Source organism: Cornus florida, unplaced genomic scaffold (genome assembly GCF_030987335.1).
Source record: "Cornus florida cultivar Cherokee Brave unplaced genomic scaffold, ASM3098733v1 CherokeeBrave_3.0.0_Hap2_Chr09, whole genome shotgun sequence".
NCBI classification, from domain to species: Eukaryota; Viridiplantae; Streptophyta; class Magnoliopsida; order Cornales; family Cornaceae; genus Cornus; species Cornus florida.
Genome location: NW_026775579.1, coordinates 48,157,166 through 48,172,794, shown reverse-complemented (window position 1 = coordinate 48,172,794; position 15,629 = coordinate 48,157,166). Strand labels below are relative to the sequence as shown.

At 39.5% G+C, this 15,629-nt stretch overlaps 2 protein-coding genes across 2 annotated transcripts; one reads left to right on the top strand and one right to left on the bottom strand.

Annotated features, from left to right (window-relative positions):
- Positions 1-1,414: 1,414 nt before the first annotated feature.
- Positions 1,415-4,784, bottom strand: LOC132273840 (DNA repair protein XRCC3 homolog). Its single transcript, XM_059774921.1, has 2 exons — positions 3,452-4,784; positions 1,415-2,475 (listed from the first exon to the last, which is right to left on the bottom strand). The coding sequence occupies exon 1, from the start codon at positions 4,546-4,548 to the stop codon at positions 3,580-3,582; it is 969 nt and encodes a 322-aa protein (XP_059630904.1). The 5' UTR covers positions 4,549-4,784; the 3' UTR covers positions 1,415-2,475; positions 3,452-3,579.
- Positions 4,785-11,433: 6,649 nt separating this feature from the next.
- LOC132272579 (uncharacterized) lies at positions 11,434-11,841 on the top strand. Its single transcript, XM_059773699.1, has one exon. The coding sequence runs from the start codon at positions 11,434-11,436 to the stop codon at positions 11,839-11,841; it is 408 nt and encodes a 135-aa protein (XP_059629682.1).
- The last annotated feature ends 3,788 nt before the right edge of the window (positions 11,842-15,629 follow it).

The following is a 15,629-nucleotide window of genomic DNA, read 5'->3' as shown; positions in this document are numbered from 1 at the left end:
GACCATCTTCATGTTGAACAACTTATTAATCAAGTGCACCTTGTTCGCTGCAGAAGGCTGTTCATACATATTAGAAAGGGCTGCCATGAGAGACTTCGTCATCTTCTCGTTCTTGATATTGAAGGCAACTGACTTTGACAACGTCAATCTAACGATGCCAAGAGCCTTCCTATCAAGTAATTCCCATTTTGCATCCTTTGTATCCTCTGGCTTCTCTCTCAAAGGTTGATACAGATTTTTCTGAAACAAGAGGTCTTCAATTTGCATCTTCCAGAAACTGAAGTTTGTGCCATCGAACTTCTCCATCATTGATGTGAATGTCTTATCTTCTGATGCCATTACTCCCACTCAAACGGACAGATCTGATCAAAAAACTTTCGGAATTTCGTCAAACACCTTCTATGCCCTAGGTTCTCAACCAAAGACTCTGATACCAGTTGTTAGAATTGCACTACACAATCAACTGGATTTGATACCAGTTGTTGTAGCGGAAACGCAAAATAAACAACATTGTTTAAGGAATAAACAAGCAATCACGAAGAATAAAAAAATCACACACAAGAACACAAGATATATATGGTTCACCCAAATCTTAGGGCTACATCTATGGAGCACATCGAACAAATTTATTATGAAAATGATAAAGAATTACAAGGAGAATTCTCTCTCAATCTCTCTCAATTGCTCTCTCTTGTATTGGCACAAATTTATCTCTAATTTTTACCCCTATTTATAGAGTCCCAAACTTATCCTACAAGAACTTGTCTTTTGTAAAATCCAAAACCAATAAGAAAATTAAATCAGATCAGGAAACTGAATTTTCCATAAACCAATAAGAAAGTCAAATCAGATTAGGAAACTAAATTTTCCTTAACAGATTAGGAAACTGAATTTTTCCTAAAATTCAGTACTCTTTAAGTTTCCATATATTAAATCTTCCTAAAAATCTTCCACCTAATCAGACTCCACAAAACCACAACAATTATTTTTATTTTTTTTAATATCCATGTTGAGTTCGTAAGATCTTTATCTCTTGTAGTTAGTTATAATACATAAAAATTATCCATTTTTAAGAGAAATATTTATTCATCAACTTCTATTTTGTAGTTTTTGGCCTCAATTATCCCTCCTACAAATTTTCCAATATAAAGTTTCGTAACCAATCAAAATAATTTTAAGTATCCGACATCCCATTGTCACGACACCTCTGTATCTTTCAGAAAGTTTTGCTGTTGCCTTTGGGTCTTTTTTCCATCGTTAATTTTGCTTGCATCTTTTAATTTCTAAGACGGGTAGTGAGTAGAGTTATGATCACTCAAGAGTGCCTCCCCAACTAAACTCTCCCTATAAAAAACACCATTAAAATTTAAAATTCCCCACTAAACATATAGAGCAGAGCATGACACATACAAGGTGAAAAGTAGAAATGAAATTCATTGTCTCTGTAATTTATTATGCACAATCAATATTCGACACTAATGGCGTTAACAAACATCAACGACACTCTCATGGTCAGTCACTATAAAATTCGAGGGTGGTAGTCACTATAAATTTTTTTTTTTTTTTTTTTTTTTTTTTTTTTTTCAAAAAAAAAAAAAAAATGAAGGGATAAAATGAAGGAAAGTGAATAATCACACTGGTTTGGTAGAACTCTCGAGAGGATTAACAATTTTACCAACTCTAACCAATAGCCACTTCACATCCCTACCTGCTTCTATCTCCATTGCAAACTCTCTGTATTCAATTCCTTTTTCATCAATAATCACTTTCCTAATGCGGTTCACTCTCCTGTATGAGGAAGCCAACCAACCATGGATCCTTGTATTCCTTGACTTCTGCCTCCCCTTTTTCCGTCCACCCCCGGGCATTCCGTGACATGATGTGAACAGTCAACAACAGTACTATACCCCCTCTCCTTTCTGGCCTAGCCCCTATTCCATCCACTCCCTCCTCTCCCTTCATCATCAAGCATTTTACAAACCTCAAGCCTTTAAAAGAGACTGGGTTCTCTTTCATTGTCCTTCTCTTCCTCTGTTATCTCTCAAATGTCTCAACGGGTCTTGTCAATTCTTCTTTTATCAGCACCCAAGCCAAAACATCCTCCAACTTTCTCTCCGAAGCTCCCCTTCCTCTCCCAAATGATTCTAATCCAAATGGATAATCATAACAATCAGTGACCAATCCAAAGGAATGAGTAGTTCCAAGTTCTCAATTCTCACCGTCCCCGTATCATCCACTTCGATGTTAGCTGGCAATAACCTTCCTATCACCTTCAGAACCCAGCACAGCTGAAAGCTTGCTCGTCAGCATCTGATGCATTTACCAAAAGAAGCTCTCAGTTCCTTATACCAGCTGACTGCCCACCATTCCGTTATCCCATGTCTAACGAGTAATGTACAAATTTTCACCAAATAAGAAATGCTTGCATATATGGTCAACCTACAACTGCAGCTTTTGTATGCATTTGGTTCTTTCCTGTTAAAAAAAAATGTATGTAAAAACTTATTACTACTTTTTTTTAAAGTACATACACACTATAATTTGCAATATGAAATAAACAAATTAGCTAGAAAAGCAGCTAAAACTCATGGTTTATAATGCTTATTCGAGCTCATTTGATCGATTTAGGCAATTGAAGTTCAATCCTACTTCCACTATTCTAACCACGAGAGGAGGTCAACAAAACTCCTTATATTTTGAAATGCAGACTTTTAATTTATAAAATACAGAAATGATTGTACATATTTAGGGAAACAATAAGATGGCAAAAGGTTCATAATTTACAAATGAGTTGACAGGACTGCCATCAAGGCTGGTCTGAGCCGATCATATACTTGTTTGGGCTTGCTCAAGCTTGTTGACTAAGTTAAAAGTGTTCGAGATTATATTCCTTTATTTTATTTATTTTTTTATTATTATTTTTTTTTTTCAGAGGAAAGGGGGTTCAAGCTCTATTTTGGCTCTATAGGCCAATCTCAAGTTCAAACCTAGACCGAGCTCAAAGTCAAGATTGATGAGGGGAAAAAACCACTTGTTACAAGCCTAAACAAAGCCCATTCTCAAACACCTATTAAAGAAAATAAGCTGAGTAAATGATTGTTTGGACTTGGGTTGTTTCTGGATCGTTCACTTAAAAAAAGACCACGAAGTGAGATCTTATCAAGTAATGCCGAGTTGTTCATAAACAACTTATTTTATTTGCAGTTGTTTGCTGACTTCCTATTCATTGCATTTCATGAGCCATAGTCAAAGAAAAAGCACTATACTTCACTAAATACTTGAGCAGCATTCTGACTCAACCAGACATTAACCAAGGTCTCCACTACTCAACACAGTTATGAGTATGCAAAAATGTTTCGCTTTCTAAATACAATTTATGGGAAATTACAAGTATCATCCTATATCAATACGAAAAATACCAGTCTCCGATGTTTGTTCATAGGAAACTTACCTCAAACAGAATTCAAGGGAAGAAGTTGTGCTGCTCATTTTTCAAGTTTCCCACTTAAATAAGTAAAATTAAACTCAAAAACATCCATTTCTAAACCATCTGATCCATCTCAGCTCTTTAACCAATCGTTATCTTTCAACTCCAAAAACTCCCTCTCTCACAATCAGAAACTCGCAAGACGAATCAGGCAAATGGGGCGCAAAAACAACATGAAGCTGCCGCTTTGTTCGTCTATTGACAAAATCACTACCACCCACATCAACCAGACCAGTGTCCTCGCGGACTTTCTCCTCATTTCTCGACAAGAACAATCTTGAATTCACACAATTGGACCACGATAGCCCCAAAGCAGGACAAACCCGTCTCCCCGACGAATACAAACAGCCCAAATTCCCAACCTTTAGCTCATTCATTCCCTCAGGTGATACCACTAAATCAACCACCTGGTTTGTAAGCACAACTGCAAGACCAAACCTCTTTGCCTGCGACTTCAACTTGCCCGAAATCTTGAAAAACAGTGAAGAACGGCGCTTAAGATCACACGGGGTGTTCTCAAATTCAGAGCGAAATAGCGCAGCAATTGAATCAATCACGATCAACTTAACGGGCAAGCGATTTGGTGTATTGGCGAGAAGTGGATCGACCCGTTGCAATACGTCGAACAGTTGGTCTGCGGAATGTACTGCCTGAACTAATATGCGATCACAGGGATCGTAAGATCCGAAAACGTTGGGGTGTGAGGAGCGGAAGGAGTGGGAGAGTTGTTGGAGGCGGCGAGAGGGGAAGGGGAATTCGGAGTGGATGTAGAGAGAAGAGGCGGCGAGGCCGCCCAGGGAGATGGGGAGCTGAGCGGAGATGAGGAGTTGAAGGCAGAGTTGGGTTTTGCCGCAACTGCTCTCGGAGACGAGCTCCGTGACGGAGTTGCAGGGGACGCCGCCGCCGAGGAAGCGGTCGAGGATCGGACAGCCAACGGTGCACTTCTGGGTGGCGAGGGGTTGTTGGAGTAGATTTTCAGGGTTCATTGGAGAGAGATTTGATGGGAAGAAAAGGTTTTGTTTTGAAAACGAGAGAGGGAAAAGACGGGGCATGTTGAACATTCAAATTTATGCGGAAAAAAAAAAGGAAAAAAGAATTCAAAATTTATTTTTATTTTAAATAGGGTAAAGTACAAAAAAAAATGCCTGAACTTTACTCTCTCTCTCTCTCAAAACTGCCTGAACTTTTATTTTGACAGTTAATCCCTTAAACTATTAAAATTGTTGCAAAAATTACCCATTGGCAAAGTTCCGTTAGGCTCCTCTGGCTAAATAGGCGTGTAATCATCATATGTATAGGCTGTAATTTTAAAATGACAAAGCTACCCTTGCTACCTTATTACAAGTCAAGAGAATGGCCTTGCAGGACTTCCTTAGTTAAGGTGACCGAATGTAAGAATTGGCGTGAGATCATCTATCAAGATTCGGATTTATGGAGTCTGGATTTGAGTCCTCACTCTAGTCCTTTGGTTTTTGTTTGTGGAAAGCAGAACTGTTATATGTATAAATAAAACAAAATTTTCGAATTTGATGATACTTTCCTTTTCTTTCTTTTTTTCCAAATTGAAGAGATCACCAAATTGAACACAATCAATCGTCCAATGTTGAAATCCTATCCCTACCAAATCGCCATCTCTGTTTAGAATAATTGAATGTGAATGTGGAGAACATAAAACAAAATTTCCAAATTGATGATACTTTTTTTTTTCCCAAATTGAACCCCAAATCAGTTTTCGAAAGTTCAAATCCTATCCTGACCAAATAGCCATCTTTGTTTGGAACAATTGCCTCCATCTCCTTCTCGTTTCATCATAGAAATCCAGAAATCCAGATTTCTTTGTTAACTTCGATCAAGTTCTGATTAGCAATCTCATTCCTGTTCTAGATCTACTGATACATCAGCAGCACCGAGAATACATCCCTCGTGATGTGGTCCAAGCTGTTGTTGGCGACCACCATGTAAATCAACTACCGGTTGGTGCAAAGACAAGGTAGAGAATTTGATCGTTTTCTTCGCTATAATGGACTGGTTGGGTAAGGTGGAGAGAGGGAGTTTGTTCAAACCAAAGAGGGTGCGGCGTCTCTTGACGCCGAAGAGGGTTTTAATGGTCGAGAGATGGGTGGTGTTCAGTGAGACACGTAGTCAATCAATGTGTTGAAGGTGCGATTGGAAGTGCAAAATCAAAAGCCTGAGCCATCATTGGCGCCGTGACGGCGAGGAGAGAGATTAAGGTTAGAGAGAGAAAAGTTACGGCAAAACCCATTTTTGTCGCTTTCATGGTTTGGTTCTTGAGTTAGCAGGGTGTTGTGAGAAGAAGGAAAATGGAGAGGGGAAGGGGGTTGGGGGGCTGTGAACGATGGAGGTGATTGAGGAAGAAGAATTTGTGGGAGAGGGTTGGTGGCAGCCATGAGAATGGAAGGAGTACTAAAATGAGGTGGGGAATAGGTGTTCCATGCAAAGTGTGGGGTGTTGTTTTGTGATAAAATGATGATTTGTTAAATTCTTATTGGTTATTGAAATTTTGTTTTGACACATCAGCAACATAAGTTTATAAAGTACCAAAACTACTTAGTTTCGTTAAAGGATAATTTAGTAATCTTTTTTTTTCGGGTACCAGAAATTTCACTATTGTCCTCAACTGCAACTTTTTAATAGTTCAGGGGGCACTTGTTAAATCAGGGGGGTTTTGTGCAAATGCCTGAAAGTTCAGGAAGGTTTTTTGCACTTTACCCTTTTTAAATATGATAATTAATGAAAGAGTTATAAAGAACAACTAAAAAGATATTCAAAAGGGTTCACGGTCCACCCATACTTAGTATTTACATTTTTTTTTATTATTTTTGATGTCATATATGAAAATTTTAATTTAAAGTGAAAAACCACAAATATGGAGTTAAGGCAATAATTGTGTTGACGTGGTTAGCCACAGTGTATTGCTAGCGGATAGCCACGATATGAGTTAACTAGTATTTATTATTTTATTAATTTTTTATATTTTTAATCTATTTAACATTTTGAGTAAAAAAATTTAAGAATATATTTATTTTTTTGTTTGTTTGCGTTTTCTTCAACATCTATTTTTCCAACCACTTGAAAACTATTTTATATTTGAATTGAACAATTTTTTTTTAACAAATTTGAGGGTTGCATAAATAAAAAGACATTACATATTTTCTCAAGATAAAATAAAAAAATATAAAAAGGAATTAAATTTTTTTTTTCACAAATAAAATAAATTACATATGACCACCCTCTTAATTTAGTTTATTTAAGATTGCATTTTGTTGTTGAATGATCCATGTTTTTGATGCCTCTATTGGATCATTCGATAGATCTGGATGCACTATATTTTTTTCAAACTCCAATTCAGCCATCATTTCTCTCGTTTTTATTTCCAACTATTTAGTCCGTTCTTTTTCCAAATTTGATTTTATCTAGGGCTTCAAATGAACCGAGTAGTTCATGATTAACTCGGGCTCGGCTCGTTCGTGAAGTAAATGAGCTGAGCTTGAGCACATTTTTTAGGCTCGTTTAGTAAACGAGCCAAGCTTGAGCAATGCTAGGCTCAGCTCATTAGGCTCGTTTAGAAAGGCTCATTTTAAAAATAAAAATAAAAACTTTTTGCAATTGTTTAAGCCCATTCCATATGAAATTAACCCAAACTCACACATCTTTCATAAGTGCAACCATTTTACTCATTGTAAGCCCAAACTCCCATACATTCAATTAAGCCCAGCTCCATTTAACCTATTAACCCATCATAGCGTTGGATTCTTTAACAAATATATATATTGTATTCTGTAGATACAGAACTGGATAGGAAAACCCTAATTATATACCGCCTCAACGACACCCATAATCCATTTCAACTTAGCATTGCCTTCTCTTTTGCTCACAAACAATTATTCTTCAACAGAGATATCTCTATTTCTCTATCTCCGACAGCTGATTTCCAATAGAGATGTCCCTCATGTCTCTCAGTCCCATTTTAGCGTTGATGGAATCATTATTATTGTTAACTTCTTAAGGAAGATGATCGGAGATCGGAGGTCCATAAAGTAGAGGACAAGATTTTCTTCCATCTCTATATAGATTTGAAACTTTTGAATTTTTCTTTTCTTTTCTTTTCTTTTGTTTGATACCTATGCGAGCTCGAGCCGAGCCGAGCCTGAGCTCGCCAAAATTCTCGCGAGCCGAGCTTAAGCTTAGCTTGACCAGGCTCGCTTGAGCCCGAGCACCCTTCTAGCACTAGCGAGCCGAGCCCAAACAAGGCAAAGCTCGACTCGACTCATTTGCAGCCCTAATTCTATCTCCAGCTGCTTAATTCGTTGTCTCACTATGGAAAGTTGAAGTCTGGATCGCTATCTTTCCACACTTACTTCACCAAACACAACACTTTGTTTTGTTATAGCTTCCAATTGTCTAAGAATTTCTATTTCAATAGATGTCATTTTCTTTTTACTAATCTTCCCTGCTTTTCGTCCCTCGAGGCGTGACATATTCGAATCTTCAGTACCGGCCGGTGGGTTGTCATCTCCAAGGTTTACTGAAGGTGGAGTTGATACTGCAGAAGTTGATGAACCTAGTTTTGTTGTAGTCGATTTGGACCAATTTCCAAGCTCATTAATATTTATATCAACACATCACTTCCTTGCTTATCTAGTTGGATTTTTATAAGTGTTGCAATGTATATGTCATATTTACGTATCCTGAAGAACATTCCAACAGTGCTCGTATTTAAATTTGTATTTTTAAAAAAAAAAAAAGTTTATAGAGCTCTCTCACATAGTATCCATCTATAAAAAAATAAACAAAAATTGAAATTAATAATTTGGATTAAAATTAAGATTTTTTAAAAAATGCATAAAGTAAAAAAACTTACCAAAACTTTCTAATTGTAGCCACTGGTTGAAATATCATGGACATTTTTGTAGTATCCTGAAAATTTGTTTACTTCAAGTTGGAAGTGTGAAAAATGGTTCATCAGAACCGTGTGTGTTCTTTTTACTTCAGTGAGTGTGGATTCATTGCCACAATGCAATCTTATTTTAATTTGTACCCATCATTGGATCTTCACCAATCATGATCCATGCTTTGCACAATGCTATATCTTCTTCTTCGGACCAATTTAAACCTTTTTCCATAAGAGTGGCTATGATTGAAAAGGTTGATGAGATGGATTTTGGAATTGAGGTGTCTATGGGGTTGCTAAGATGGATTTTGGAATTGTCCTGTGTGTGGGGGATAAAGTGAATTTTGGAATTGAGGTGCATATTCAGGATAAAATTGGTTTTGGAATTAGGGTTGAGATGTATATTCAAAATGGGTTAGATCTTGAGAGTGCCACCCACAATGGCGTAGCCAGAAATTTTCTTCTGTGGGGGCAATATTTAATAGTAATAATATATGTATGTATATTTTTATATATATATATATATATATATATATATATATATATAATTTGAACCAAAACAGCATATGTAAAAATTAAAATATTAATTCATAATATTTCTATTCAGTACATTGAGGATACCAAAGGCGGCATGGGCCGGATCCAATTCACATGATGAAGAATGGGCCTGGTAATTGACCTGGGCTCGAACCAAGCTTTCATAAGGCAGGCCCAATGCTGAAGAGTGAAGCTGAAAGCCCCTGAAGATGATCAGGCCCATTATGGTAAAAGCCTCGAGGATGAGCCTAATGGAAGAAGTTAGTTAGGAATCTTCTAAGAAACTGTAAATAGCCTATAAATAGAGGAAAAAGATAGTGGAGATGGGGAGGAAAATTTCTTGAAGTGTAATGAAACTCTGTCAAGATAGAGAAAGAAAATTCTTGCATCTTCGATGGCGCCGTCTGTGGGAACTCGATAAGGATTGATTGATGTTTGATTCAGATTGATTCGATCCAGTGTAGTTTGTGAAGACAAAGCTTGATCGCTGAAGGCTGAATTAAGATCGGTGAAATCGTGATTTATCTGGCCGAATCTCGATTCCAGTTGATTTTGAGAGGTTGGCGTTCGATTTACATAGTTTTGATTTGTGCTTGTTTTGGTGAGTTGTGCAGTAGAGATTTATTGAGTTTGCTGAATTTGGTGAGTTCATTGCCGGAGTAATTTAGATCCGGCCAATCACGGTCGAAATTCAGCTAAGCTTTAATCCAGATCTAATGCGTTCACATTAGCGAAGTTCAGATCTGATCAGAAATTTGCGGTTAATGACTTTGCTACGATCCGGAATGATGATCGGATGAGAGAGTTCGAATCCAGTGGAGAATGGCCAGCAGATGAAGCTTGATGAACTAATGAGCATGATCGAAGCTCCGAGAAAAGAAAATGCAGAATTGAGAGCTGGAATGGAGTGCCGAGAAGTTCCGGTTGCACCGCGACCGCCTCCGGTGGGCGAAAGAGGTGTGCAGCCTGATGAAGCACATCAAAGTGAGCAAGAGGGAGATAACCACGTGGATCTTCACCGCGAGGAGGTCAGGATGGAGAATTTACCGCCAAATGTTCGTCGAGTTGAAGATCGAGAAGGATCTATACATCTAGATCCACATTGTGAGCAGACCAAGCGGGAAGAAGCTACAGCTTTCAATCTGTATCAGGAAAGGCATAATCGCGAACAGGATATGGAGTTTGATTATCACAAGACTGCTGTGGCAAAAAGAGTTCACTAAGGAAAGGTCGTTCGATCCACCTTATCGGCCTTCAATGGCCACATATGATTATAGGAGCTCAGAAAGAAAACCTACAGATCAAAGAATCGTCACAAGGTTTCAAAGAGAGAATGAGGCCCTACGTTCGGCAGCACGGACGGTTGATTCGCCGTTTACTAACGAGATCCTGAATGCTCCGAGCTCGAGGAAGTTTTCCATACCTGTTTTCATTCTGTTCGAAGGAACAACCGATCTGATTGATCATGTATATCACATTCAGTTGAAGATGGCACTGAACACGGAGAATGATCCCTTGATGTGTAAGTGTTTTCTTACAAGCTTAGTTGGACCGGCGTTCAACTAGTTCAAGAACCTGCCGAGGGGCTCAGTGGACAGTTTTCTGTAGTTTGTGTGATCGGTTCATAAGCCAGTACTATGGGAATAAGCGCCCGGCAAAAGATATCTCTAGTCTGTTCGCTATGAAGTAGCATGAGGATGAGCATCTCCAAGCCTTTCTTACCAAGTTTAACCTAACCAAGAGCATGGTGATAGAGTGTCATCCTTTCACAGTAGTTCAAGCGTTCAAATTAGCAATGACTCGTGGAACACTATTCCACACAAACCTGGTGGTGAACACAACACAGACCATGGACGAACTGAACGAGCGAGCTGACGGTTTCGTGCGTTTGGAAGAAGAAGAAGCAGCTAACGCTAAGAAGAAATCTATTATCTCCACAGAAAAGAAGTCCAAAGCCAAGATTCGGCAAAAACAAGCTCCGTCACAGCGACAGACCTCCTGGAAGGCAGAGAAGAGGCCCAGAGAGGATGAGTTGATTACTCCACTCAAGGTTACGCTGGCAATGCTATACCAAGAAAACAAAAATAAGTTTCGCCCTCCCTTACCAATCAGGCAACCTCTCAAACAGAGAGATCAATTTAAACATTGTGCTTTTCATAGTGATTTTGGTCACCAGACTAATAAATGTAGTAACCTAAGGAGGCAAGTGAAGATGTTGATTACCAGGAGAGAGTTTGCAGGATATGTTCAAGGGCCAGCACAATAGCAGAATCGACCAATTGAGCAAGTCAAAAGAAATCAAAAGCCAAACCACCATAACGCTCAACCCGTTCAGATTATAAATGCAATTCATGGTCGGCCTGAACGGACTAAAGAATCTGAAGAATTGCTCCGAACGCGTCTTCGCCAAGCATAAATGAAGAGGAAAATAGGCAGTGTCAACACTCTACACCAGCAGAGCGCATCAAAGTAGATAAGATTCGATAAAATAGACCTGATGCGAGTTCAGATTCCTCATGAAGACCCTCTGGTCGTTAGTTTGACAGTGGCAGAGTGTTTGGTACAAAGGGTGCTAATTGATCCACGGAGCAGTGCCAATATCATGCCTAAAGTTACCTTTGATCGGTTGGAAATCAAGCAAGAGGAGCTCAAATGTACTGGGAATCCATTGTTGGGATTTGACGGAAAACGAGTTGAACCGATCGGCATAGTAGAATTACTGGTCCGGGCAGCTGAAAGGGAACTTGTCGAAAGCTTTGTGGTGGTGGAGATCCATCCCTCTTACAATCTGTTGATGGGGAGAGGGTGGATTCATAGGGTACAGGGGGTTCCATCGACCCTGCACCAGGTGATGAGATGCCTGAGTCCGGACGGGAGCAAGGTGATTGACATCCATGGGGATTAGGTTGCAGCAAAGGAATATTACTCAGTGATTCTAAAAGCCGCAGGAAAGGGAAAAGCTCCCATCCGATCTGTTAGCACACAATAGCAATTAAAGAAACCTCCCCCCAACACGAACGGGGAGGAGGAGGAGCTTCCGGTGCTAACCGAGGAACCCCTAGTTGAAGTTCAAATTGATTATTTGAGGCCAGACCAAACCACAAAGGTAGGTTCAGGGCTTGCCGAGGAAGAAAAACACCAGTTGATTAATTTCCTTTCCCAGAACGCAGATGTATTCGCTTGTAGCCATTCGGACATGCCGGGGATCGACCCCTCTGTCTCTTGTCATTCCCTTAATATAGATCCGAGCGTCAAGCCTGTGAGGCAGAAGCAGAGAAAGTTTGCCCCGGAGCCCAACCAGATCATTGCAAATGAAGTTAATCGATTGTTAGAGGCTGGGTTCATCAGAGAAGTACAGTACCCGATCTGGTTGTCGAACGTGGTTGCAATGCAAAAGAAGAATGAAAAATGGAGAGTTTGCATTGATTTCACCAATCTAAATAAAGCCTGCCCGAAGGATAGTTTTCCACTTCCAAAGATTGATCAAATGGTGGACGCAACAACTGGGTATGAACGACTGACCTTTCTGGATGCTTATTTAGGCTATAATCAAATCCCAATGGACCCAAGCGATGAGGAAAAGACCTCTTTTGTCACTAAACGAGGGATCTGTTGCTACAAGGTCATGCCGTTCGGATTGAAGAATGCCGGAGCTACGTACCAAAGGTTGGTTAGCAAGATTTTTAAGGATCAAATGGGCAAGATGGTAGAGGCTTACATTGACGACATGGTGATAAAAAGCAAACAGAAGGACCATCACTTAAAGTATTTGTGGAGGTGTTCGGCATACTACGAAGCTATGGAATGAGGCTTAATCCAACTAAGTGCTTGTTTGGCGTGGGATCCGGGCAATTCTTTGGCCACGTGGTCAATAACAGAGGGATTGAGGTCAGCCCAGCCCAAGCGGAAGCTTTACTAAAAAATGCAGAACCAAGCACTGTCAAGGAAGTCCAAGCTCTCACCGGACGCATAGCGGCACTGAGTCGATTCATCTCTAAGTTATCCGACCGATGCAAGCCATTCTTTGATACAATCAGGAGTCACAGAAAACAGTCCTGGGGGGACGAACAGAGACAAGCACTGACCAAGTTGAAAGAATATATGCGGAACCCATCAGTCTTGAATGCCCCAGAACCAGGTGAAAAGCTTTTCTTGTACCTTGGAGTTTCTAACATTGCAACCAGTGGTGTACTGATATAATGTGCAGAGGGTAAGCAATTCCCGGTTTTCTATGTAAGTAAAACGTTGATCGAGCCAGAGAGAAGGTATTCAAAGGCCGAACGAGTAATCTTATCCTTGGTAAATGCAAAGAGGAAGCTTGAGCATTACTTCGAGTCCTATCCTATAGTCATTATGACCACATTTCCCATAAGGGTGATCTTACATAAGCTCGATTTGTCCGAACGAATGATGTGACACCCCTCGGATCCGAGACACGGGTTGATCAGGCCCAGGCCCAAACCCGAGGGAATATTAAACAATTAATATTTTATAATGAACACGGAATACAAAATAAATTAAGAAATGAAATTAAAGCTGGAAGGAACTACAAATAGAATCCGCAAAATATTATAATTATTAAAATCCATCAAACCCAAACTCCAAAACTCCATCAGTTTACAACTTAGGAATCCATCTCTAGTGGAACCCTATTAAACATCCAAACGGAAGATAGCACAACTGTAATAAACGTCCAGAAATAAAACTATAGAGAGAGCCCTATATCGTCGGAAGAGTGAATAGAGACCTCTGCTCAGCATGAACACGTCTAAGCCTGGAACTGTCGTGTACCTGAAAAATAGAAGTGGGTCAGGCCCACGCGCAAGTTCTATGCTACTACAATCCAAACAGAGGCCCGATACGCATGTATATCCTAAACAATTCAACAATAGCTAATAGTCCGTAAATATATATATAGTCACACTAAAGGACTCTCACTGGATTACAGGCCGGTCTTAACCTGAATAGAGGTAACATGCTAAAACGCACACGAAGTGGGCATATGTACCTATACCTAAACAGGGTACACCTCCAACCATCGTAGCCAGCTACACATCCCGATGCATATACGCTCCCTAGCCATCGGTCCTGAGGCTCAAGCTCATACCGAGGCACCATAACAGTACATATATAAAATCCATCCAAAATCCCTGGTATTGCCGCTCAACAAGTAGTTGCCATAACAATACAAATCCACGGGACTTAACTTTTAGTTAATCCCATCCTTATTCCAAGTAAGTGGGTAATGGTATTGTTTTAAAAACCAAACCCATCCTTAGTATGCCATCGTCCCATACCGGTGCCTACTTTCCAATCCTCCAGTAGTCAATAATACCAATAAATCAAGTATATATCAACTAAATTCCAACATCCAACATTCAATGTTAGCAGTGATAAAATAAGCATTGATAAACAGGGTCACAACAACAACATATACATGCCCAATTTAAGTTGTTCCCTTTAGTCTGATATAAAGTCAGAATTAATTAAAACTTCCATTTAACACCTTACAAATGACATACAGATATGTAGGGTATGTATCACAAAATCCTAACCTCCACAGTTGATACTAACTGTGATAATGTAAGCATCAAAACAATATTCACAGTATGTATGTAGACATGCTCAAATTATAGTGTTCCACAAAACCGATCTAGTGTTAAACTCAAATCCTCCTAGTATTTAAGTTCCAACAGTTGCTATTACAGAAATTAAGATAGCTATCATCTAGACCCATCCTTCCAATAATTTATACTAGCAGTGGTAAGGAAAAACGTGAACGACAGAACCACAATGCATCCACAAACATGTTTAGTCTAGGTTGAACAAGCATACAACACTACTGTAACTACCAGTTTCATAGCAAAACAGATATCATTTTAGTTTGGTTTAATCTTCATTAATCCTGAAATCATTTAAGAGTGCAAAGAGTATGAAGCCTAAGGGAAAGAGTAAGGATAGAATCTTGCCTCAGAAACTTTTGTTCAAAGTTTCAACGTCGTCTTCTTAAAAAATCCCGGCGAGTTCCAAAACCGGTTACTGTTTACGGGTACGAAACACTATTCCCAAACTCAAAATCTGATCTTCACCGTTCAAATTGTGCGACGCTGAGTCATAAACCTATCCTCCAAATTTCAGCTCGATCAGACCACGGACCAAGCGGTATCGGATGTTTGATGAAATCTGGGCAGAATGGAAAAAAAAACCCGTGCGACCCAGTTACTATTAACGAGTACGAATCACTGTTCCCGAGGTCAAACTCTGATCTTCACCGTACAGATTGTGCGTCACTGAGTCTTGAACCTTTCCTCCAAAATTCAGCTCGATCGGACCACGGGCGAAGCAGGATCGGATGTTTGATGAAATCTGGCCAGAATGGAAAAAACCTATGCGACCCAGTTATTGTTCACAAGTACGAATCACTGTTCCCGAGGTCAAACTCTGATCTCCACCGTTCAGATTGTGCATCACTGAGTCGTGCACTTCTCCTCCAAAATTTAGCTCGATCGGATTACGGACGAAGCAGGATCGAAGCTTTGATCAAACCTTGGCAGAATGTGAAAAACTGCGTTTTTCCTTCTCCACTTCCACAAAACGTGTGCTTTGTTTAAAAAAACCCTACACAGACGTCTACCTTATACTTATAGAGTTTTCCTAAAACCTAGGTTCATTTAAGTCCAACTCACAATCCTA